Source organism: Topomyia yanbarensis, chromosome 2 (genome assembly GCF_030247195.1).
Source record: "Topomyia yanbarensis strain Yona2022 chromosome 2, ASM3024719v1, whole genome shotgun sequence".
Lineage (NCBI taxonomy): Eukaryota > Metazoa > Arthropoda > Insecta > Diptera > Culicidae > Topomyia > Topomyia yanbarensis.
The window spans coordinates 106,487,497-106,514,279 of NC_080671.1; the positions used below are offsets into that span (position 1 = coordinate 106,487,497).

The following is a 26,783-nucleotide window of genomic DNA, read 5'->3' on the forward strand; positions in this document are numbered from 1 at the left end:
TTAGAATAAAAGAGAAAAAATATCCGTATTAACACATAAAATAAAAAAAAATGTCCGTTTGATGTACAGTCATAAAAATACAACCACGCAAGATGAAGCGTATCGTATCCAACAGGTGAACAACCTCATTTCTTCTTGTTCACTCACCAGATACTCATTACTTCTCCTTCATACCCCGTAGGTAACGTCGGTTCCAACATTGGAATCGCAATCCACGATAGAGCGATTTTCACAAATGTTTGCATTGCTTGTCTGGAGTACTTCACCATGGGCTTACTCTGCCCAACATGCATATACCAATTATTTATGAGACGCATAGCAATAGACGACTGCAGCTAATTCGATATCGATCCTATTCGTTTATTGCTTACACGATATTTGCTAAGCAAACTAATTTATAATACAACCTCCCCTCCTTTACCTCAGTATACCCACACACACGGTTGCAATTGCGCTTGTGAATAATCATGATTCATCGGAAACGCATTATAATGCAATGCCCATTCTTTCTTGTTTTCTTCCAGTATTACAAATGAACAATCAAAACCTTCAACGAGACAATGATGGCAGGGCCAAGGATGGTAAGTGCACACAACGTTTCATGTTGGCTTTCTTTACTCACTACCCGTTTCCTCTTACCGCTCATAGTGATAAAACCATCCAACATTAGAATATGGCTGCACCAGAAGCGAATGTCGAAGCTAGCCAAAGTACTATGGGCTGGTCAAGGAATGCGTCTTCGTACCGAAACTTCGCATCACCCCAAAATGAAGCGGTTTTTGGAATGCGTTCCCCATGTTATGGTACTGCTTTATTTCATTTAGTCTTTGAATAAATCTACATTTTAAACTTCTCTACATCCTAGGGTGTCATCAAAGACATACATCAGGCCGTGGTCGACAACGATCTGGAGATGCTGAAAGAAAAAACGGCTGCGCCAATGCCTCGGGTTGTATTGACCAGCAAGGATACAAACGGGTTGACCCCGTTGCATAAAGCTGCCGGTTTAGCGCACACACAAATTGTTGAGCACATTCTGTCTATCTGGCCGAGTCTCTCTTCGGACGAGGATCACACCGGAAAAACACCTCTGCATTGGGCGGCAAGTGCAAAAAATAATGCACGCAGCTTCAATCTGCTTGTGCAGGCCGGTGCAGACGAAACCGCCCTTGATCATGTGAGTCTTGGATGCCTAGAATTAAGTTTTGTGGAGACGCTTGGTGGCTCACTTTTCTTTTTGAACATGAACGACCTTGCGTCACCAGATTTTTTATGAAATTCATCTATTATCAGTGGTATACTTTATGCAATGGAATCTCTTTCTCTCGCTCTTTCTCCTCAGAGAGACAAACCGGCCGAGTATTACAAAAACAAACCGAACGAGATTGATCGCTCGTTGCTTACGGTCATTCCCGAGGCACCACGAATATCACAGCAGGGTTTCCCGAGCTATTTCGACTGGAACATGTTTACCCTCGAGGAGGATTCCGACGATGTAATGTCTTACTTAGACGAAACAGACTAGTTTCCGAAATATATTTTAACATTCAACCAACCCCTATACCGTAACCCATTTCAGAGCAACGGTTCGCAAGCGAGAATGAAACCATTTTTATCGCAAAATAACTTACTAGATAACGATGTAAATAATCTCAGTAGTGTTTCTAAGTCTAAATCAGTGCACAATCTAACTAACGGGACGCTAACCGATCTCCCGAATGATGAAAGCGAGAGCGAAATCAACAACAAGTAATTATTGATTCGTTGTCTAGTGTTTCGTTCGTCCACTTTGCGTCTACAGTTCAAGTGTGATTAGTGTTTGTTTATAGTTTTGAAATATAATGCAATTTTCTTGACCCTATTTAATACTATGAAACTTGTTTTCAAATTGTATATTTGTAATTTAGGAATGAAGCAGAACCAACCGCTGAAGCCGATCAAGGTGGATCGATTAGTGCTGATGCCGCGGTTCAGGACGAAGAATTCGATGTAGAGGAAAGTAAAGCTGCAGAAAATATGCCACAGGTAGTCTAATTATGAATGATTCGTTTTATACCAATGCCTTGTTTTCATTTTGTGTATTATTTAATACCTTTCCTGAAACAAGTAAATGCTTTATATAACTATCTTTACCCACACGAAGCGAAATCATACACACATACACAAACATGTATATATAGAAACACTAGTAGATATTGGAAAGTACAGCTAGATAGAATATCACTTATTTTTCCTGACATTGTACAAGTTAATGTACATACCATTTAGTTTACGTTGGTGCAACACTTAACAATTTCTGGATGAAGTTAGTCTAGAAGACAATTCTAACTTTTCAACGGTAATTCCCAAATATTAAAGTGTCAGAAACTTACACCACTAATTACATAATAACACACATGCACTCTGCTTGTTAAATTTCAGTTATCGCGTCGATATCGATTATTTTAAAATTTGACTGTCAAATTCTTCAAGACTTCTAAGTGACTGAAAGTGAATCATATGAAATCAGAGTTAAAAATATTCAAATTCATTGAATAAAAATTGATCATATTCAGCCGCATTCATTTTCAATATTCCGTGACGCAGCTGAAAATGTCAAACGAACAAATCGCCCATTCATCCATGCAGATTTTCATTCGGCTCCGATTACTACACGAAGCGACCGTGCAGCAACAAATTAAACGCATCATAGTAGGCCCTTTTTACAATGGAGAAGACGTTTACGTCCTAACCCAGTACACGTGCTATTAGTAGTTGTCCAAGCTACCACACGGGGTGTACTGGGGGCGTATCGGGCTCAACCAGGGGGTTAACCGACTAAACTCCATTGGGCTCCGCCATCTATCCCCAGGAACTACCTTTCGGCCTTACTTCTGGGGGATGGCCGTACTTAACGTACGCTCTCACTCGTGCCTTACATTCGCACTCACTCACGCCCTACATTCCTCTGCCACGCCTCGAGGTGTCAGTAGCGATAGGTACCGGCAATATACTCTACGTTACGACCCTCCCATCTCGGCATGGGCAGACCATACCTCCGTCTATCATCCGCCAATTCACTCGCTCTACCGCCATGCATCGGCGTGGCTATCGCGATTGCAACCGCTGTGCCACCCTTGCCTCAGCATTCATTCATTTCTCCGCACATAACCCATTCCGCTCTAGCTAACCAAACCCGAGTTAGTCATACTTCTAGCCTGCTGCTCGGCGCTCCATGCTCTCTGCAGCCTGCAGGCAATCTGAGTGGTAGCAGTCGAAACTGCGTTCCACTTCTCTACCGCTTGGCACATCCCCTGTACAAGGGTATCAGGGGTTGTGTCCAAGCCGCAGACGTCTAGCATAGCTTCTCTTTCGACGTCGAAGCGGGGACATACGAATAGTATGTGCTCCGCAGTTTCGTCAACACCGGGGCAGTCTGGGCAGACTGGGGCCTCAGCGTGCCCAAACATGTGGAGGTACTGTCGGAAACAGCCATGGCCTGACGGGAATTGTGTCAGATGGAAGTGAACTTCCCCATGGGGTCTTCCCACCCAGCTCGATATGCTAGGTATCAGCCGGTGGGTCCACCTACCTCTCGAGGAGTTATCCCATTCGCGCTGCCATCTGGCGACCGAGATCACCCTGGCACGCTCACGGACTCCCCTATTGCCGCGCAATTCGAAACAATCTTCGTCTTCCCGGATGACCAGCCCGACTGGCATCATACCCGCTATCACGCAGGATGCATCGTGTGATACCGTGCGGTAGGCAGATATCACTCTGAGACACATCAAGCGATAGGTGCTCTCCAATTTGCGACGGTAACTGGTTACTTCCAGTGCCTTCGCCCAGGATAGATACGGCGACACCTGCCAGTAGCCTACGTCTACTGGCGCACACCTTGGAGCTGTTGGACATCATCCTCGATAATGCCGCAACAGCCGTCGATGCCTTCTTGCACGCATAGTCGACATGGCTGCCGAAGGTCAGCTTGTCGTCTATGATGGTCCCAAGAATCTTCAGACTCCGCTTTGAGGTTATCTCGACTTCTCCCGCTTGGATAACTGCTTGTTGTACCGATTTACGGTTATTAACAACAACCACCTCCGTCTTGTGATGGGCGAGCTCTAGGCCTCTCGCGCTCATCCATTCCGCCACTATTCTTATCGCGTGTGCCGCCGTTTTTTTTTTTTTTTTTTTCATACGTTTATTTGACACGGCATTTGCAATAGCTTTTTACGCCAGTTTCTTTTTTTACATAGCACGTTACAAAAATCCTTAAGACTAATTTTAACTATACTAGTACTTTGTCTAAAACTAACACTGAAATCACTTTATTGTTTGCTTTTTTCCTTACATTGTTGTATTTCATACTGATCTAGTATTTTCGGGTGTATTTATTTACTTTTTTTCTGTTATTGTCTAAATTTAAAAACTAAATATTCTAGGTTCCTTTAATTGGTGAATGATTAGCCTTGGATGAGAGTATGAGGAGATGAATTTAATTAAATTTTGACAGACGCTGTTTTTAGAAAATGATAGATAAGTTCCATGTATAGAGGATCGCGATACGCCAGGATGTCTCTAACAGGAACATGGATTGGTCTTCCTCGGACTTGTAAAGAATCTACTAATTGTGATCTGGCTTCACGATATTCAGTGCAGGACCAAACAACATGCTCAATGTCATGGTAACCTTCTCCACAAGCACAATGATTACCCTCAGCGAGCCCAATACGACGGAGATGCGCATCTAAAGTATAATGATTGGACATGAGCCTAGACATCACACGGATGAAGTCCCGACTTACATCCAATCCTTTGAACCATGCCTTCGTTGATACTTTAGGGGTAATTGAGTGTAGCCATCGTCCCATATCTCCATTGTCCCAAGATGTTTGCCAACTAGCAAGTGTCCTCTGTCGAGAAGCGCTATAAAATTCATTGTAAGCGATGGGTCTTTCATATATTTCACCATCTAGTGCACCAATCTTGGCTAAATTATCAGCTTTCTCATTGCCCGCAATAGAGCAATGGGCGGGGAGCCACACTAGGGTAAATTTATAACATTTTCTTGTCAGGTTACTCAGAGATTCTCGTATCTTCCCCAAAAAGAATGGATCGTGATTATCAATCCTCTTTGAGCGTAGAGCTGCAATTGTGCTGAGACTATCAGTGAGGATAAAGTAATGGTTCGGGGGTAAAGTATTAATTATTTGCAAACTATAGTGAACTGCTGCTAGTTCCGCTATATAAACAGAGGCGGGTTCTGCAAGTTTGAGAGAAATTGAAAAATTATTGTTGAAAATACCGAAACCAGTGGCCTCACTGATTCGTGACCCATCAGTGTAAAACATTTTAAGGCAGTCTATGTGTTGATATTTACTTGTGAATATTTTAGGGATCTCCCGCGAGCGTAGATGATCCGGAATTCCACGAATCTCTGCTTGCATGGACGTGTCGAAGAATAAAGTGGATTCAGGAATATCTAGTATATTGACGTATGTGGGAACATACCTAGCAGGCGTTATTTCTTGTGACATGTGATTGAAATACACTGTCATGAATCTGGTTTGGGGTTGAAGCTCGACAAGTCTTTCAAAATTTTCAATTACCAGTGGGTTCATAACCTCACATCGAATAAGTAAACGAGAAGAAAGATCCCAGAATCGGTCTTTTAAAGGAAGAACTCCCGCTAGTACTTCAAGACTCATCGTATGGGTCGACTGCATGCAACCTAAGGCAATTCGTAAACAGCGATACTGTATCCGTTCCAGTTTAATAATGTGAGTGTTCGCAGCTGAACGGAAACAGATGCACCCATATTCCATTACTGAAAGTATTGTTGTTTGATACAATCTTATCATGTCACTTGGATGAGAACCCCACCATGATCCAGTTATTGTTCGCAGAAAATTTATCCTTTGTTGGCATTTCGTTATTAGATACCTAATGTGGCCTCCCCATGTGCCTTTAGAATCGAACCAAATTCCAAGGTATTTAAAAGTCAGGACTTGGGCTATCGTTCTACCAACCAACTGAAGCTGAAGCTGAGCTGGATCACGCTTCCTTGAAAAAACAACCAACTCTGTTTTCTCCGTAGAGAAATCGATGCCTAACTTCAAAGCCCAACTTGATAAATTATCCAAACTATCTTGCAGTGGTTGTTGTAAATTTAAGGCTTTTGGTCCTGTAACAGAAACCACGCCATCATCTGCAAGTTGTCTTAGAGTGCATGGGCTGACAATACAATTATCAATATCATTCACGTAAAAATTGTAGAGAAGGGGGCTTAAACAAGAACCTTGTGGGAGGCCCATGTAACTTATTCTGAATGTTGCCAAATCGCCATATGAAAAATGCATGAGCTTTTCTGACAATAAGTTGTATAAATAATTATTTAATATTGGTGAAAGACCACATTGATGTAGTTTCTCTGAGAGAACATCAATGGAAACAGAGTCGAATGCTCCTTTTATGTCTAAGAACACAGACGCCATTTGTTCTTTTTTTGCATAAGCTAGTTGGATTTCTGACGAAAGTAGCGCCAGACAATCATTCGTTCCCTTTCCCCTCCGAAAACCAAACTGGGTATCTGAGAGCAAGCCGTTCGCCTCAACCCAATTGTCGAGACGTCGTAGGATAATTTTTTCCAACAATTTCCTGATGCAGGATAACATTGCAATCGGTCGATACGAGTTATGATCGGAGGCTGGTTTTCCCGGTTTTGGAATAGCGATAACTCTCACTTGTCTCCAGTCGTGCGGGACAATGTTCTGCTCAAGAAGCTTATTGAATAAATTCAACAAGCGTCTTTTTGCTAGGTCAGGCAGATTCTTCACCAAGTTGAATTTAATTCTGTCTAGTCCCGGAGCATTATTGTTGCATGAGAGGAGTGCAATTGAGAATTCCATCATTGTCAAAGGCGAATCTATGAAATCGTTACTTGTGGGAGCATCGCGAGTGATTTTCTGCGCAGGAGCAGAATCGGGACAAATTTTCTTGGCAAAATTAAATATCAAACGATTCGAAAAATCTTCGCTTTCATTAGTCACGTTTCGATTCCTCATTCTTCTGGCTGTGTTCCAAAGAGTACTCATTGATGTTTCTCTTGACAAGCCATTAACGAAGTGTCTCCAATAACTAGATTTTTTGGCACGACGTATGCTGTCAAATTTGTTTTGCAAAATGAAATAATTTTCAAAGTTCTCACGTATACCCCCTTTCTGTTTCATAATTTCTTTGTAGGCAACTTGTTTAGCTTCATATGCATCAGAGCACTCTTTGTCCCACCAAGGATTAGGGGGCCGTCTATTTATTGTCATTCCAGGATTGCATTTCGTTTGGGCTTGTTCTGCTGCTTCAATAATTAAACCCGCTAGGAATTCATATTCTTCGGTAGGGGGTAGCTCTTCTGTCGAAGCAAGAGAAGTGGAAATTAATGTTTCGTATGTTTTCCAATCAATATTTCGTGTTAAGTCATAAGGAACATTGATTGAATTCGTAAGGCCTAATTCACTGTTAATTGAAACAACGATTGGCAAATGATCGCTACCGTGAGGATCAGGTACAACCTTCCACGTGCAGTCTAACCGAAGTGATGTCGAGCACAGAGATAGATCTAATGCACTTGGACGTGCAGGAGGTCTGGGGATGCGTGTTGTTTCGCCAGTATTTAAAACTGTCATATTAAATTCGTCACAAACATTGTAAATCAAAGAGGATCGATTATCATTGTAGAGGGAACCCCACAATACTCCGTGCGAGTTGAAGTCTCCCAGTATCAGACGCGGAGCAGCCATGGATTCCACTACCTCAAAAATTTGACGTTGTCCAATTTGAACTTTGGGAGGTATATATATAGAAGCGATAGACATGTCTTTGCCTTTAATGTTCGTTTGGACAGCTACAGCCTCAATGCCCGCAAACAAGGGGATGTTAATTCTATAGAAAGAATAGCACTTTTTAATTCCTAGAAGCACTCCTCCATACGGGGTGTCTCGGTCTAGGCGAATAATGTTGAAATCATTTAAGTTGAAATTAATGTTTGAGGTAAGCCATGTTTCACATAGAGCAAAAGCATCGCATTTTAAATTATGCAGTAAAATTTTTAAGGAATCAATTTTAGGTATGATACTTCTGCAATTCCACTGTAAAACAGTGATGGAATCTTTCATTGGAGGAGGTGAATTACCCATTGAAAGATACAATCGCTGCAAGGATGGGCCATTGAGCAATCAGCTGCTCTAAAAATGTTCTAATTGTTGGGAGGAAAGCTGAAAGTATACTCTTTAGTGGTTCAGAAATATTGAATGCTTTAAAAATCCAATCAACAATTTCAGAAAATTTCAATAATCCTACCCCCGGCTGAGGCTCAGAGGAAGTCGAAATTTTATTATTTCCAGTAATGGTGTTCTGTTTGGATTGTACGTTCCCAAAACCGGGCGGAATTGATTTCGGTTTTGAATCGGAATTTTTCGGTTTTGGGCGCAGTTTATCTATTGGTGGAGAAATTTTAAGGCCCTTGCTTGGCAGCTTGGGAAAAGAAGACTGTTTTCTTTTTCTGGAATTTCCGGGTAAAACAAATGATGTACCTTCGCACGCTCCGTCAGAGTCAGACTGTTCCGAAAATAGAGATGTGTAAGTGTTTTCTAAGAAGATGGGTTTAGGGGTAGCATTTTTCAACATTTCTGCATAGGAGCGCTTAGACCTCTCCTTCAAGGATCGTTTAATTTTATCCTCACGCAATTTATAAATGGGGCATGCAGGGACCTCATGTGAGTTTTCTCCGCACATTAAACATTTTTCTGAATTTTCATTACATGTATCCTCTTGATGAGAACCCCCACATTTGCCACACCGTGCCTTATTGGAACAGTAAGTGGCTGTGTGGCCAAGCTGTTTGCAATTAAGGCAATTCATTACACGAGGGATAAAAAGGCGAACAGGGAGACGAATCTTATCGATAATGACATAGTTGGGCAGCGCAGACCCAGCGAAAGTCACTCGAAATGAGTCAGACAGTCGATAAACTTTTTTATCTCCTTCGTGTGATACTGAATGCAATTGCTTGCATTCAAGTATTTTTACGTCTTTAAGTATGGTGTCTTTGAAACGACCAACCCCATGCTTAACTAAGTCATCAACAGTCAAACTCGATTCTGTGATGACCCCATCAATTTCAATTTCCTTTGAAGGAATATACGCTCTATACTCACGCGTAAAAAGCTCGCAAGAAGCAATTGCATTGGCTTGTTTGAAACTACCAACGACAATGCGTATTTTATCTTTATTGACTTTGACGATCTCTTTTACATCCGAGAATCGCGAAGTCAAATCTTTAGAAATTTGAATAATATTTAGCGCCTTTACTTTACGCCTAATAAATACAATCCATGGTCCCGTTGACGACTCTGGGTAAATTTTAATTCTAGTCGGATTTACATTTTCAGCATAAGGCTTAGGGGGAGGGTCTGTTACTCGTTCTCCCATCTCTTCATCCATTTTACCTAGCAAGAAAAACTATCACAAAAAGGAATGAAAAATATACCTGTTATACCTGTAGAACACACCTCATGTGTTACGTTGTAAACTCGGTGCCCGTTGTTTGACAATGTGACACCTGCTGTTCTTCTTCGTCGCGTTGCTTCTTCAGTAGAGAAATAGTCCTACCTGCAACACGTCAAAACTCTCTCCGATTAAGCTGCTCGTCGGTATCACCACCACAAGCGCGCTCTCTCCGTTTCCACCACCTCGGTAGACAAATGTGGCTACCTGTGGCTTGCTGCGAAAATCCCACTGTCGATGCGGCACTTTTCAGTGCCACTTGTTTTCCTTATTCGTCGTACCACTTCTGCGGTAGACAAATAGAGCAAATGGGTCTACCTGTGACGCTTCCCTCTCGTCGATTAGAATTGCCCGACGACACCAATACACTATATTTTTTTCTGTGTGTACAGGCACGATCACTGTCGATCTCTGCCACCGCGGTAGGCAAATTCGTCTACCCGCGGTTTGCTGTCAAAACACCACTTGTCGAGGATGCCGTTGACCACGCCTCCGACGTATCAACTGTCGACTCACACTTAACAAACTGGTCTCTCTCTCTCTCCCACAATAACGCATACAGCGTCTCGCACTCCGTCACTCTCTCGAGAACAAATCCTTCCACCTGGAGGCACAACCGTCTCGGTCGGTTGCAAAAACTGTTATGTGTGTGCCGCCGTTAGTTCTACTTCGGAGATTGACTCCCCGTAGACCGCCAGGGTGACATCATCGGCGAAACCGACGATTTTCACACCCGGAGGGAACTTTAGTCTCAGAACCCCGTCATACATAAGGTTCCATAATATCGGGTCCAGGATTGAACCTTGCGGGACTCCTGCGGTAATAGGAACACTTCGCTGACCGGCATCGGTCTCGTATAATAGTACACGGTTCTGGAAGTAGCTTTCCAAGATCCGGTATAGGCCCACCGGCAGACCAAACCGGTGTAACGAGAGCGCGATGGCATCCCAGCTTGCGCTGTTGAATGCGTTCTTCACGTCAAGTGTCACTAACGCACAATATCGAATGCCTCGCCTTTTCCGTTGGATCGCTATCTCGGCAGTCCTTACCACTGAGTTGATAGCATCCACCGTGGACTTTCCCTTTCGAAAACCGAACTGAATATTTGACAGGCCCTCCGTACCTTCTGCGTATGGAGTTAGCCTGTTGAGGATAATCCTCTCAAGCAATTTGCCCGTCGTGTCAATCAGACAAATTGGTCTGTACGCCGATGGGTCACCAGGCGGCTTCCCGGCCCTCGGCAACAGTACCAGCTTCTGCCTTTTCCATCTATCCGGAAAACGGCACTCATCAAGGCATCTCTGCATAGCCAACCTGAACATGTTCGGGTTCGCCATGATTGCTGTCTTGAGAGCGCTGTTTGGAACTCCATCAGGCCCTGGAGCTTTATTCACCGCTAGAGAATTAGCTACTGCAAGTAGCTCTTCATTCGTCACCGGGGCCACCATGTCGTCTGTACCCGCCGTGCCTTGCGGCGCCGGGGGCCAGGGACTTATGGCTCGGGACGAGAAGAGTACTTCGATAATTCTCGCCAACCGTTCTGGTGACCATTCGGGGGGTGAGAAGCCCCCTTTGGTCTTTGCCATCACGACCCTGTAGGCATCGCCCCACGGATTCACGTTGGTCTCCTCGCACAAATTGTCAAAACACCCTCTCTTGCTGCTTTTAATGGCCTTATTAAGGGTCGATTTCGCAGCACGAAACACTTCACGTCGTTCCACTCTAACCTTCTCAGTGCGGGCTCGCTGCATCCTACGTCTAGCTTGTAGGCAAGCTGATCGTAGGGCTGCGATTTCTGCACTCCACCAATATACCGAACGTCTGCCATTTCTTGGGAGGGTTTTCTTCGGCATAGTGGCGTCGCACGCGCGTGATAGAACAGCTACCAGCGCATCCCCGCTTAGACTGTCGGTGTTGGCCTCCAGTCCCAGGACCGCGGTGAAAACTTCGCTGTCGAAGTGATTGGTCATCCACCCGCGTACCTGACAGAGATTACCCACCCTCGGATGTTGCACACCATAGTTGATCCTGAAGCGTATTGCTAGGTGATCACTATGGGTGTAGCCCTCGTCTACCCTCCAGTCCATGTCTGGGACCAGACTCGGACTGGCAAACGTTACGTCAATCCACGACTCGACCCTATTCCTACGGAATGTGCTAGCGGAACCATCATTGACTAGCACTGCGTCGAGTTTCGCAAGCGCCTCCAGAAGCGCTTGGCCCCTACTATTTGTACAGCGGCTGCCCCACTCCACTGCCCAAGCGTTGAAGTCACCCGCTATGACAAACGGCTTCCGATCTACCATGTCAGACGAAAGCCTATCGATCATCTGGTTGAACTGTTCTATTGGCCACATAGGTGGGGCATAGCAGCTACAATAGAACACACCATTGATCTTGGCAATCGCGACACCCTCCGCAGAGGACTGTACTACCTCCTGAACCGGGAACCGTCCCGTTGTACAGATTGCCGCCATCCTAGACCCGTCCGCCACCCAGTTGCCGTTATCGGCAGGGACGTTGTACGGGTCGGATAGGAGAGCGACATCTGTCCCCGACTCCGATACCGATTGCCACAGCAGCTGCTGAGCAGGTGCGCAGTGGTTAAGATTCAGCTGTGTGACGTTTGCCATTGCTTCCTCTTTCCCGCCTCCCCGAAGGGACACGCAGGTCCGCCCATAACATGGTTGCGGCCCTGCTTCTTACTAGCGCAGATGAGACACTTGGGTGCCTCCCGCATTTCAGCGCCTTGTGTCCCTCCTCGCCGCAGCGACGACACAACTTGCTTCTGTCTGGGCCCTTACAGTCGTATGACTTGTGGCCTGGCTCCAGACATTTAAAACACCGGTCCACTGAAGGCGGCTGGGGTATGCTAACTGGGCATACTGACCATCCGATCTTCAACTTCCCTTTATCAGTTACTTTTTTGGCTTCCGCGACTGGTAGCTTGAAGTAAGCTACCTGCGTGCCAAGCAACCGCTCCCTGATACGTACAGAGTTCTGATCGATCTCAACAACGCACTGCTGCTTAACGGCCGAGACGACGTCCTCTGCGTTTGTGATCTCGTCCAGTTGCTTACACTAGAGAGTCACTTCCGCTCCCAACGACCTCACCTGAGCGCCGTTTCCCAAGACCTCTTGGTCCAACCTCCTATACGTTACTCCGCTGGATTGTGCACCACGCTTCAGCACCAAGATCATTTCGCCATCTTTGGTGCGTCTGACGCTTCGCACATCCTGTCCTAAATTCGAAAGGCTTTCGGCCGCCCGCATCGATTTTAGGACCTCCGCGTAGCTACCCTCATTGGTTTTCGCCAGCAGGGCCTCTCCTCTGTCCCTCGCCTTCTTCTTCGCGGGTCGAGGTGCGTTCGACTTCCGCTTCCTACTGACCACCTGCCATTCACCATCTTCTGCCGATGGCGCCAGCTGACTGGTGCCAGGTCGCTCCACATTATGCGCCCGATTGGCGACTTTCGCCTTTTTAGGCTGAGAAGTCGCCTTCTCGGGTCGCCACCCTGCGCGATCCTTCGCACCCGGATCCGCGCCTCCCAAACGACGTTTGGCCTTATTGGTTGCACGTCGTTTGGCGTTGCTCCGCGCGCCTACACTAGGCCTAGGCCGCTTCGCAGTCTCACCCTCCATCAAGCGTTTAGTGGCCGATAAAGCGAAATCTATCGCCTCCTGCGCCATCGTCGCTCCGCCGTGGAAGGAGAAGGCCTCGGTTTGGATACCGCGATCGGCCTTCTCTCTTTCCGGCAACCTCTCCATGCAGGCTACTTGTTCTTGTCTTGCGACTCGAACAGCCTGACGAAGCACCAGCAGGTTCTGTTTAAGCTCCTTGCTGATGTTATTCTTCCCGCTTGTGAATTCGATAATGCTATCCAGCTGCTTGACCACTTCCTGCATCGCGGGTAGTGGTCCGCCAAGCGTGCTGGTAGTATTATCTCCTACCACAACCATTTCTCCTTCGGTGCTGTTGTTTACAGCCACCTTCGCTCCATTGTCAGCCCCTGTCGGGGGAGACCTCGCCAGAGGCAAAGGGGTTCAGCGCCGTAATCGTTTCCTCCTCCTCATTGCAAACTTTTTTATTATTATTTCTAAAAAGACTCATATTCAATCCCACGAGTTGCGCGAGAAAAAAGGTCCGCCACGCCAGCGCTCCGCATTAACGTGGTAAGAGACACTTACTGTGGGGGGTGCCCAGGTACCCCACAGGCTCCGTTAACGGTCGGGCATCTTTTTCACACCCCCGATCATTCATCCCTCGGCACGGATCGCTTCACGCCTTGGAATTGGGGTTATCCCGTTTGGTGGGCCCATCTCACCGGAACGGGAGATCCGTAGCGCTATTGTATGCCGGCAACTACACAGGCACTAAGCGATAATGATTGTTGTTTCATATGCTTTATCGGCATTTGAAAACATTTTCCTAGACAATTAGTGTAATGAATATATTGTACGATATTCAACTGAATGAATAACATGTATAGTTGAATGAATATTGTTTCTATTCACCGCGAGTCACAACAGGTTCATTTTCAGCCGTCAACAAAGAGCTTCGATTATTTTTAACTCTGCATGAAACAACCATATTTTAATATTATTATCACAACAAAAAAATCATTTCATAGGTTACCACACGATGCCGATCGGTGAGTAGGTACATAATATATGTTGCTAATTTAATTGATTCGGTGTATCGAATCTAACCAGATGTATGCAATGGGTTCGAAGTTTTTGGTCCCCGAAACTGATGGCGGGATGCAGGAGCTACGAAAACTAAAGATACGCACACACGATTTTCAATTCAATTATCACTTGTACTGGCGAACTTGTACTTACAAGAAGTAAAAGTAAACACCAGCCTGGAGAATGAAATAATGTGTCTACCTTGATAGGGGCAATGACATTTCTGTGCAGTAATGTCATTAATAATGCCTTCTGTTGGGGGACCTAATGTCTGCGGGATTCTAATAAAAAAAACAATAAAACGCCAACAAGAATTGATTTCTTCGAACAAAAACAAAATATTTTACCATTGCTTTAATCCCAAATATACAATAAAAGATTATGATGAGTCGAAAAAATAAAGTCGCTGCTCTGCGCTCTTTACATTTGCCCATTGCAGTCATTATTCAATGGTAAGTCGATGTATGTGACAAGAGCAATTTTTCTCTTTCTTTCGTCAAATTTGACAATTGTTAAAATAATCCCACCTTGCATTTATTATCTTGCATTTGGCAACCTGAAAGGACACTGTTACCAGAGTGTCGGTTGCAAAAAAAATTATTTCACATCGTTGTGAGAATCACATTTGATGCAATGTGTTGAACACATATCGCTAGTATACCATTGGCGATGATGTTTTTAGATTTTTCTTCAAACTGTTACGTCTGTTTGTCTGTGGTTGTATGCTGCGAAGTCTGTGGTACGGGTAATACCGAATACCGACCCATTTTTGGTACCGTAATACCGGTACTTAACCAAAAGCCAGTACCGGTATTTTCGGTACCATAAAATTTTTTTAATAAAAAATATGTTGTCTCTCTAGGGGGACCTGTTTCAAAATATCAGTCTGCAAGATGACTTTTAATTAAATTAATTACCTTCTATAAGTTAAACATTACTAGCTCCCGTTGTACTGAACGGCATGTTTAAATTCCTGCTTTATTTTGTCGAAATTAAATTTTAACGATCTTGTACCAAATTTACAAGATGGTGCTGCATACGAAAAATATTTTCTACTGAAATGAGTCATGCCATTCCGATTCAATTGAAAATAATAAACATGTTTTTTGATCAGCACAAATCAATCATCTGATAATAAGGTCATTAGTTTGAGCATTCAATTTCACTTTGAAGCTTTTTTCGAATTCAAAAAAAAAAAAATTCGAGTACCGGTACTTTACCGGTGCTACCGGTACTGAGGGCTTCAGTACCGTAGTACCGGTTCTCGCTAAAAAGGTTCGGTACTAGTGTTCAATAAAAATGTGAATTTTCGCCGTATTCTCTCTGCACTTCTTCTGTTATTTCTGCAAAAAATTCTAAAAAGCATAACTTGCATAACAATAACAAATACAATTGTTCAAATGTCTTTGGTATGACTGAATAGAGTTTACTAATATATGCAGAACAATTTACACAAAAAATATCAAACAGAGGGTTTGTGGATCTTTTGCCTCTATTGTACAGTGTACTATATGACGATCATATTATATATTTAGTTCAGCATCTACACTCACAACCTCTCACTTTTTGATAGAATTTCACTAACTAGACGTGACTAACCCTAATAGATGTTATGCCTGTTGAAAAACCAGTCCTAACTGATAGTCTTCTTTCAGAGATAACTAACTACACACAAGTATTATTCATGGCCAAAACCATTGCGAACAATTGTGTCCCATTTGTTTATATTTCAGACAGAAGAAGATCCTGCAGAAGACACTACTAAGGAAACTACAAGCGAACAAGAAATCATAGAATCAACAAATCTTAGTGAACCAAATGGAACCGATATCCAACAGATGGAGAATGAAAACAGCATTGTAAACGGAAACACAACGGAGGAAGAGAACGAGGTAAATGGCGATCTTGAGGCAACACTCAATGATCAAGATCAGAGTGAAAATAAGTATGAACATGAGATGATTACTCCAACTAGCGCTAAGAGACTCAATGAACAAGATCCAGATAAGTCCTTATGCGATGGTGGATTGACATATGGCGGGATGACAGGCGACACAAGTTATCAACTAGACGTTGAGAATAATACTGGTGATGCAGAAGAAAATGTTGAAAACACACGAGAGGCAGTTGATGGAATACATTCAAAACAAGATGATGATTCTGAAGGTATTGATCAAGATAGTTTGAATAAACCGGATGATGAAACTGATGAAATCGATGAAAATATGAATGGCAATCAATTTATCGTTCGACCATCAACGGAAGTAGAAAATGCGTCAAACGAATCAATAGTCGAAGATGTTAATGGAAACATGCGATCTTCAGCAAAATATAAAGAAGACAATGAAGAATCACTAACTTTGTCTCGGCCAGAAGGCACTGACCTGGATAACGAATCAGTTGAACTAGTAGAATCCTCCACCAAATCAGCTAAATCAGTAAGAGTCAAAACTGGTTCGGCGAAAAGAGGCTCCGCAAAAAGCCACAGAAATGGCTCTGCTGTCTCTACGACTGGCTATACTAGTCAAGCTGAACAATCATCCACAAACGATGCCGATTCAGCCGATTCAAGACCATCCACGACTACCAGTCGTAGTCAGCAGTCTGTTTCATCGCGAGCACAATCTACTACAACGGTACGCAATGTGTCGGCGGCCTTGGCTGATGGGCGTGGTCAGTCTGCTAAATCTGTCTCATCGGAGAAAAGTCGTTCGCAGGTGGAACAAGCCGCCGATGAAGAGGACAGCAACGACGATTCTAATCAAGCCGATGTTGAAATTGTCCATTACGAAAATAGCAATGAGGTATAAAGTCCACAATCTTTGGCTTCAGTTCTATCAACTTTGTAAAAGAATTGAGCTATAACTTTTCGGCTATAGTATTGATTTTTCTTCTCTCAGTATATATTGATTATAGATTGTCTATCAGCAATTAATGTTGTCCATTGTTTTTGATTAGAAAAGCATTTATCTAGCATTCTTATAGTAACATTAAAATGTGTACTATTGATAACCTTAGAACTGTCCTAGCAGTAACTAACCTACTTTTTGTGTACATGGACGTAGACGCGTACTTTTTGGAAAAAAAAACATATCGTAAAGGACGACAAAATAGAAGCATAAAGCATCCGTGTTTGTATATGTGTTTGTTCAATGTTCAAATATAATATGAAGCATTCCTGTCCGTCTTATCAATTGCTGCGTCTTTAGCTTCGAACTAATCGAGTAATTGTGTCTAATTATCCTGTTTTTTCCTTTTCTCCTATCTACCATTATCACTCTAAATACCGACTAATCACTATCGTTTAGGCCGGAAGCGACAACAATGATCAATCGAAGGACATGCCTGCTGATATTGTGGACAATAGCGGCCAGGGTCATATGAACAAGGTCACGGAGATAATGGAAGCCAATATACCTGTTGACGATTACACTGCTGATGCTATCGTCAATGCTGAAGAAAGCGTTCGTGGATCTACCCCAGATGAGCCTGATAAAGTTTCCTACAAGGATAACGAGCCAGAGGTACAGATAGAGCCTCCCACTCCAGCTCTGGAATTTGAGGGGACCGTCAAGGGCGAACCGGATGAAGACCAACTGCACAGTTCTCAGCCATCCAACAATTTAGATCCATCCCATGTAATATTTCCAACAGTTTAGAATCCCATAGATGTGCAAAAAAATTAACAGTTTTGGTGTTGTTTCCTTCCATTAACAGTCGGGAAAGCTTTTGTAAATACTTTTTTTTCTTTCATGCTTGTCGGCAAATGTCGGTTACTTCCGGAACAAAAAAAACATTCCATTGGTTCCAAACATCTTTTTTTCCAGATCTTATCCCGCTCAAACCTTCAAAGTCATATATCCCACTCCAGTTTGTTTTCAATATTTGAATTTGAAGCTTGTTTCGTACTTTCAACATTCAACCCAGTATAATTGCCGAACAGTCCATAGTAAATGAGAACGAATAGTAATTTTGATTTGCAGGACCGTTCGCTGCAGGAGGTGATCGACAGTGGTGACATGGAGCAGCTGGCAGTAATCGTGCTTAATGGCAAAGGTGGCAAGCTGCTGGGGCGACGGTCGGAACTGCCGGAAATACAAGCTTTTTTAGACAACGTGCCTTCCTATATGGTACGTGGTAAGAGTATGGTAGGAGTGACCTTGTTTCGACCATTTCGATTACTGTTTCTAGTTTTGTTTTGAAACTTTGAAATTGGATCTACCAAAAGAAGAAAGTTACGCCTTGTAAAATTTTAATGTAGGACAAAGAAAGTAACACAGTGACTAACTTTATTGTAATTGAATAAAATTCATGTAGAAGAATAGTGATTCATTATTGATGAACGGTGCACATAGTCATATCTATCGTGTTTGCGTGACTCTTCGACAAGCAAAGATAAACAGCTCAGGAAATAATCGCTTTTGGTCTGAATTCTCTCTACAAATTTAACCTTTTTTTTTTAATGATTCCCAATGTGTTCTTTTGTTTTTTCTGCAGAATAAAATTCGCCGTGTTCACATGGCCGCCCGAGAGGGAAGTTTGCGTGATTTACAATCGGCCTTGGACCGGCGGAAATTTTCAACTGCAAAAGACGAAATTTCACCCCATGGCGCAACACCTCTGCACGTGGCTACCATATTTGGCCATTCCGGTAAGTGATACTGAGTATTTGTTTGGATGAAATATTATTACGCTAGGAAAAGTATTGACCATTTTTTGTCAACTGACCTCTGACCAGGGGCGTTCGGCTAAATACCAGGGATCAACGAGCGTTACGGAAAACTTTACTGTAAAAATAAACCGTATCTAGTTGATTCGATGAGCACACGAATACAGTGATGACCCGATTTTGTCCGCCCCTCAATTTAATTTACGCTGACAAAACCTTGACATATCTTTATTCCGATATCAGTGTTGCTAAAATATTCTTTCATAGTTTCTAAAAATAATCGCATATATATTTTCTTGTTAGATTGTACAAATTACCGTTAATCTGGTGGTCCTATGTGTTTGTGAGTGCTAACCATATCCCACTTACTGGCAGCGATTTACATGCAAATAACTCAACTCACGGTAGGCGATAACAAAGTCAAAATGTTTTAAACCGGCCTACCCAATTATGTAAAATTTCCGTTTTTCGGTACTTTTTGTCAATCAACTCCAGATGGATTTCGCAAAAAAAAATTCCAAAATGTAACTATTAAATTTTTTTAGCCCGGTTGTGTGTATGTCCGAGTATATGTTAACCATCCTATCTCCCACTGACTGGTAGCGATTTGCTGAAAAAAGTTAGTTTCGTGTACATTTATGCATATAACTTAGTTTAAGAATCTAGGTAGGTGTTAGCTCAATCGACTTTCCGATTACCCATTTCATATACTGGGCAAACAAATGTGACGCGGGAACGCCGTCAACTTACTAGAAATGGTCGGGTTTCAATTTTGTCGAACCCGACCCGAACCCGAGAGCTTGAAAATTAAAAAACCCGAACCCGACCCGAGAACGAAGATTTTGTAAAACCCGAGCCCGACCCGAACCTGATAATTTCAAAATTTTAAAACCCGAACCCGACCCGAAAGAAAAAAAAATTAGGAACCCGATCTGAACCGGATTTGATAATATAGAGAATCAACTGAAGATCCCGGGCTGGTTCCAAGGCTCATTTAAGAATTATAGAATCACTCGAACCTGCAGTAACATCATGCGCGTCCAGTTATATCTGCCTATGGTAAAACGAATTACGGGCGAGAGGAATTCGCATTTATATTTTCTATTATTGAACGTAGAATTTGTAATGTTCTGAGAAACTTATACCGTCGATATCTTAACCAAAAAAGTAGGATAAATCGGCGGGTAACGCATGGGGAAACAAAAGTTGTAATGATGACAGATTCAAACAATCTTTCCCGTTGTACCTAACCAACATTTCTATTTTTTTTAACGAAGATCGTTCCTGCAAGAGCAGTTTTCTATATTTTATTACATGTATTAAATTAAGCTATGTCAATTGGCAATTTCGTATTCGACATAAACTGTCGAATAGACGACGTCATTTGTGTCGAAGGGTATCAATCAAGATTATCTGACGCGTTCTTGGTGTCACATCATTAGTTAGTACGGTATGCGCGCCAGTAGACATGCTTCCACAACTCCAATGGAGAACTCGGAACGACTCCAAACTTCTACAAATCCTCTAATAGCCTTAATAGAATACACCATGTCCTTAAGTTCGTGGTTTTTAGGAAGGAATAATGTATTTTTATGAAGGAATCCGGACCACGCAACGGCTTAGTCCGGGGAAAATCTGACAGAAAGCTCTTGTTTCATATATGTACCACTGATTTGATAGTGGCGCTAGTATAGTATAGTAAATGAGTGCCGCCGTTGTTCATGATTTTAAAGAATTGATCCAAAAAAATTTCGTGTTCTGGTAAAACCATTAGCGGATTGCCTTTTTCAAATGTGGCTCAATTTGAGCCGCCATGATGCCATCAAAGTACCACTAAATTTGTGAGTTCAATATATGGGAATTGTCAAATTGTCCCCGGGTTGCAACGGCCTTTGCAGTCAATGGATCGCAACTATGCTAAGAATATACAAATCGTGCCGCAATTAAATTTAATTATTATTTTAATTCATGTTTCTGTTAACAATATACAGTCGGGTCTCCTACTACGCGATTAACTGGGGGCGTGAAAAAGGAATCCGCGTTGCAGGATACCCATAGCTTATGGGATTTCGACTAATTGGGGCTGTGGCCGATTATTTCGTCCGTGTCAACATGTAGCGCCATACTTTCTTTGACAAAGTTGTTGTACTCACTTGGGCCTACAACTTAGAGTAATTGGGTATCCAATTAGTTGAGAACTATGCCGCCAGGGGTGCTATGAAGAAAGAGTAAATAAATCGAAATTCTCGTCGTAAATTCGACTATCATCAAATGGATTCAATGTCAAATATATCCCCACCAGGCGTCGCTAGTGCTAGTGCCAATATTCAACACATGTTAAAATATCTCTATATCTCAACATTGTGATTAGATAGAGTAGTACTGACTTCAGCAAAGTTGCTCGAGAGGTCGAGGACTACCCAACGGTAACAGATTAGTTTGGAATACTCTCACTATGCGGCGCTAGTGAGCGTAGAAGCTTTCAACATATGGTAAATTATGATATATCTCAAAAGTCTAATAACTTGGTAAAATGGTGTTTTCGGCAAAGTTCTCGAGGAGGTCAAACGCTACTAGATTATGGATAGATTAAATTGGAATGGACCCGCCAGGCGGCGCTAGTGAACACTTTCTTTCAAAGCATATATCTCAAGCTCATGATCATTTGGAACGGTGGTGTCTTTGGCAATATTTATAGGTAGGTCGAGCTCTGTCCTACGGCGAACAAATTAGTTCAGAACTCGCCCACTAGATGGCGCTAATGAGAACGAAACTTTCATAACATTATTATTTCTAAAGTCTGATAATTTGGGAAAACGCTGTTTTTGGTAAAGTTGTCCAGGGCGACAAGTGCTGTTTGACAATGTATAGAAAAATTTCGATTTTACCCGCTAGGTCACACTAGTGAGTACGTATTTTACCTTTCAATTGCATCTCAATATTAAGGCAGTTTAGAAGGGTGGTGCCTTCAACAAAGTTGCTCCAGTGGTCGAGGATTAACTAACGGTAACAGATTAGTTTAGAATACTCTCACTATGCGGCGCTAGTGAGCGTTCATGCTTTCTGCATGTGGTAGATAATGATATATCTCAAAAGTTTAATAACTTAGAAAGATGGTGTTTTCGCAAAGTTCTTGAGGAGGTCAAAGGCTACTCGATTATGGATAGATTAAAGTTGAATGAACCCGCCAGTTGGCGCTAGTGAGCATTATTTTCATATCCTGTATCTCGAGATCATGATCATTTGGAAGGGTTTGGCAATATTCATAGACAGGTCGAGCTCTGTTTTAAAGCGGATAAAATAGTTCTGAACTTATGATTCAATCCAAATGCAGAAGTTCATCATTTCTTCCAACACTGTCAGTACACCACCGACACAGATACTTTAAACTTAAATAAATGAGCATATAGTCATCGCAGAAATGTTCAGAATGAATTGCTTAATAATATAGACGTAGTTAGAAGAGGGGGTGGGGTTATGTACTCCCCAGTTTTCTTTTTAGATAATTCAGTATAAGATAAGCAGTATATCTTCAACGCACATTTATACCGCCGAATTAAAAAGTAGTCTTACGTGTTTGAGTTCTACAATTTAAGGGCTCTGCTGTTTTCTCTTTTAAAATGGTACAACGGTTTATAAGTTTTAAAACCCTATTTCTCAGCCGTTCAGAGTCAGAGTTAAAAAAATGCATATCCATAGATTCCTCAAAGTCTCGGAATTGCTTCTATTGGCGTTTTCGTTTGAGAATCTAGGATCGAAACCAGGATTGTTACTTCAAACTAACGTTTTTGATTAAATTGAGTTAGATTCAAGCAAAACAGTGGTGTAAATTCTAAATGTTGTAAATGTTACTTCCCACAGCAACGATTGTATTATGATTCATATTTGGGCCTATGAATAGATTAAGAAAGTTCAGTCGGTCACATTTACAAGAACGTGATGATGGCTTTTTTGAACATTTACTAATCATATAGCCTTTATAGATCTTTGGAATCGTGAAAAATACTCTTTTGGTTCATTAATACCTGCAGAAGATTAATTTTCTTATACAAAATCTAAAAAGGGGCTGGTGAGTACACAAGCTGCGATGAATATATTTTCATTTATTTAAGTTTTAAATATCGATGTCGGTGGTGCACCGGCAGTGTTGGAAGAAATAATGAATTTCTGAACTTGAATTGAACGATAAGTTTTAAAATCGTTATAACTATTTTTTTGGAAACTCGTAGCTAGTTACCGTCTTCTACAAAGTTGTTAAATGAGGTTTGAACTACAGTTTTAAAAAGCTGGTTTTTCATATTGAGTGAAATGGCGATTATTAACGTAAATGCAAAATAAATAATTTCCTCATAGAAAACCCCATTCAAACTTTGAGCGTAATGTGGAAATCGGGGAACCGCTCCCAAATTTTGCACATGCATTTGGTACCACAAAAGGAACTCAAAAACTGCTGTGCCCGCTAGTTGAAATCATTTTGAAGTTTTTCCATACAACCGCGAGCCACTCTAGTGCATATGTCTGCCTGCACACTCGAACCCCATGTACGTACACGGTGTGCATACACTTAGGGTCGTGGCACCAGTTTTCTCTTCCTCACTCTAGCATTGACTCTTTTTGCCTTGTGCGATTCGTTCTCTTGTACGCACCCGGTGTACGTACACGGATGTTTGAACTAGAGTTTGTACATCGTCCGCTTGGGTTCGATGTTCGAGACGAACCTGTATATCGAGACGAAGTATGAGTGACATATACCATTCGATTCAGTTCGTCGAGATCGGCAAATGGCTGTGTTTATGTATGTGTGTATGTTTTTTTTATAGTAAGGTTAAAAAAGCTTCAAAAGCCTGGCCTGTAGTGTATTGGCACTGTGTGGGACTCACGACTCACGTTCGTGCCTAACCACTAAAAACATTCCTTACTTTTTACGCCCTTCTTCCCCACGGAACTACGTCATCGTATTACTCCCTGGGGGGGGTTCGTTGCGCTTTCGTCGCACCTCTTTCTGCTGCTCTGTCTGGGAGCCTCGCTTGGTTCATGAAGTGGCACGACCTATGAGCTTTGATTTAACTCTCGATTCCTCTCATGCTTCTTGTTTCCATCAATTACGTCGCCGTTTAGTTCTCGTCCCTGTGGTGAGCCGTTTAGGTGCTGATTCCCTGAGCCATTCAGCTCATGTTTCCGTGAGTCATTCAGCTCCCGGACTTATCATGATCCGCTTGAATAGTGTTCAACGGTGAACTCATCCTACTCCGACCGATAGTTCCACGACGGAGGAGTTTCCTCCGACACCGATACCCGCTTTCTTGAACCATTCAGCTCCCAGCTTTACCGCTTATCCTACTCCGATTGAGAGTTCCCCGACAACGGAATTTCTTCCGTTACCGCTGTTAATTTCGTGAGCCAATTAGCTTTCCTTTTCGTCACGGTTCTGTCGAATAGTTCCCGGCACCGAATCTATCCTATCGTGAATTCCCCGGCGGTAGACCACTCCCGATAACGATGTACGTTTCTGTGAGCCATTAAGCTCCCCGTTTCGTCTACTCGGCGGTGAACCTAGCCTACTCAACTGCCAGCCAGCAGGTGCTGAGGTTCATCCAACGATTCCGGGTGGAGCGTAGCTTCCGGTTCACTGGCGCCCCAACGACTGGCTATTCGACGCGGTCTACTCGGTCTAATCCCCGGCGGTGGATCTAGCCTACTCACGAGCTACCCGGAAGAGTGTCGAGGTCGGTCCGGCGATTCCGGTGAAGCCTGACGTCCGGTTCGCTGGCGTCCCAACGACCCGAGCCCGATGCTACATCGCGTACTACTCAACTGGTCCCCGGCGGTGGACCCAGTCTACACCGTCGGTGAGTTTCCTGGCGGCGGAATTTCTCCCGAAACCCTATTTGTGGTTCCACTGCGGCGTTTTAACCAATGTCGTTACTTTGTTGGTCCCTTCGCCTCTTGTGTGTATGTATGTGTGTATGTGCGTCTGTGTAAGTGTATATGACTAAAAATGTCACTCATTTTTTCTCAGAGACGGCCAAACCAATTTTGACAGACTTTATCTCAAATGAAAGGTACAACGTTCTCATAGGCTGCTATTGAATTTCTAATGGATCCGATTTCCGGTTCCGGAAACCAAGATATTAATGTTTGAAGGCGCAAAAGTCGCATTTTTGCAGTTTTTTTTAAATTTTCTGCCGGAATTGACGATGTAACTAAACAATTTTTATATTTTTAGAAAGCTTATACGAATACCTTTCGAACGAACTATAGATTGTTGAAAACGGGCTATTATCAAAAGAGATATTTAACATTAAAGAAGCCCAGAAAGATTTTTATCATTTCCCATAGCATAAAATTTGCCCTTTCTTTTGATATTGTGATTTTACTGATTAATCCCCCTAAGAGTGAGAGAGTGAGATATGGCTTGTTGTTTATGGATTACCCTTTGTCGCCTATTTATTGTTCAATATAATAATAATCCATTTAAATGAGCGAAATATTATTTCGATAAAACGAATTTCGTATTTCATTTTTCTATCTACAACCGATAGAATAATCACCGAATAATTCCAAGTTGTCTAGATGGAACTTGATCACTTATCGGTGCAAGAAATTTCATTTGCGCGAACCTTCTGACTTATAACCATCGAATCGATCTGAAACATATCTCGTGAAATGAAAAGCGAAATGAATAACTCTAAGCAGTGGTGTAGCCAAGAGGATGCTATGGGGTTTAGCCACACACCCCCCACGTCACCCAAAAAAAAAAAAATAATTGGATTGAAATCAAAAATTTATTGATGCGGACTGATTTAATTCAATATTACAATGATAATTATCTGATCAATACATTGATAACCTATTGTTTGAAACATCATGAGGACCTTTCAAAAAATTGTGGGAATGCGATCCTGATCTGTAACTGATCTATTGGTCTTGATCTTGCAGTTGTCTAATAACATCAATAACAAATACCTGCCTGAAACATTCCAATAGAAATTCATTCCAGAGTTCTGAAATCAATCATAATCATAATTTCCTATCATATTGAGTTCAGCTTTGAAGGGGTGTATTGGGGTGGATTAGGGTATTTTTTAATAGGAAACGAAACTGGAATTGCTTTAATGTCTATGAAACTTAGAATTGCTCACCGAAACATTGCATAACTTCCAACATTAGTTGAAAATGTTTTTATTTTGGGAATGCGTCAAGTTGAGACGAAAACGTTATAAAATTAATAACGAGAAAACCACGTTCCAAAAGTAGGGGAATTGATGAAAATTGGCGTTTTTCGTTCCGCCAATTTCGCAGGTTTAGTATCTTCGATGAATTTTACAAACGTTAATCAGCACATCATTTGATAAAATAATTTTGGCGTTTTATCCTCCAAGAAATATTTATGGCAAATTTACTCTGCAAACAAATTTAGTTCTAGACTTAATGTCTTCAGCAAAATTTTGGGGAGTGCTATTACAAACCACTTTGAGGCTCAAGGTATTAACATATTTTAGGCTATTTCTATTTAATTTTAAATTAACTTATTATGATTTTACTGATTATGATAAATCTCTTCTATTGTTTATAAAGGATAAAATTTACATTTTATCCAAAGCTTGAGTTTGTGAAGTTATTTTAGAAAAAACTAGATTAAGAAATACATCGTAAATATAATTTTATAAATTGGTATACTCCATATACGTAGTATTCATGCCTACAATAAAGCTGTTTTAAATGAAAGTATCAACAAATTCGCTAAAGACAGGAACTCTGTTAAATTTTTTTGAAAAACTGATTCTCCATAATTTTAAAACTTCAAAGATAGCGGTTTATGCCATTTGAGCAGTAAGTTAGATTTTCACCAAATCCCCACCAAACCGAAATAAATAAA

The 26,783-nt window shown here is 42.2% G+C and overlaps 1 protein-coding gene across 10 annotated transcripts in view; it reads left to right on the top strand.

The window, feature by feature from the left end:
• LOC131679118 (uncharacterized) overlaps window positions 1–26,783 on the top strand; it is an 80,971-nt gene that overhangs the window by 45,961 nt on the left and 8,227 nt on the right. For 6 of the 10 annotated variants that reach the window (XM_058959692.1, XM_058959690.1, XM_058959691.1 and 3 more), the window contains 10 exons: window positions 525–581; window positions 649–803; window positions 866–1,177; window positions 1,343–1,495; window positions 1,580–1,749; window positions 1,908–2,025; window positions 15,969–17,039; window positions 17,544–17,873; window positions 18,219–18,365; window positions 18,733–18,886. In XM_058959692.1, the coding sequence (XP_058815675.1) occupies window positions 533–581; window positions 649–803; window positions 866–1,177; window positions 1,343–1,495; window positions 1,580–1,749; window positions 1,908–2,025; window positions 15,969–17,039; window positions 17,544–17,873; window positions 18,219–18,365; window positions 18,733–18,886 (2,659 nt within the window). In that variant the 5' untranslated portion in view covers window positions 525–532. The remainder of the gene's footprint in view (window positions 1–524; window positions 582–648; window positions 804–865; window positions 1,178–1,342; window positions 1,496–1,579; window positions 1,750–1,907; window positions 2,026–15,968; window positions 17,040–17,543; window positions 17,874–18,218; window positions 18,366–18,732; window positions 18,887–26,783) is intronic. The other 4 variants (XM_058959696.1, XM_058959697.1, XM_058959698.1 and 1 more) reach the window with 4 other exon arrangements.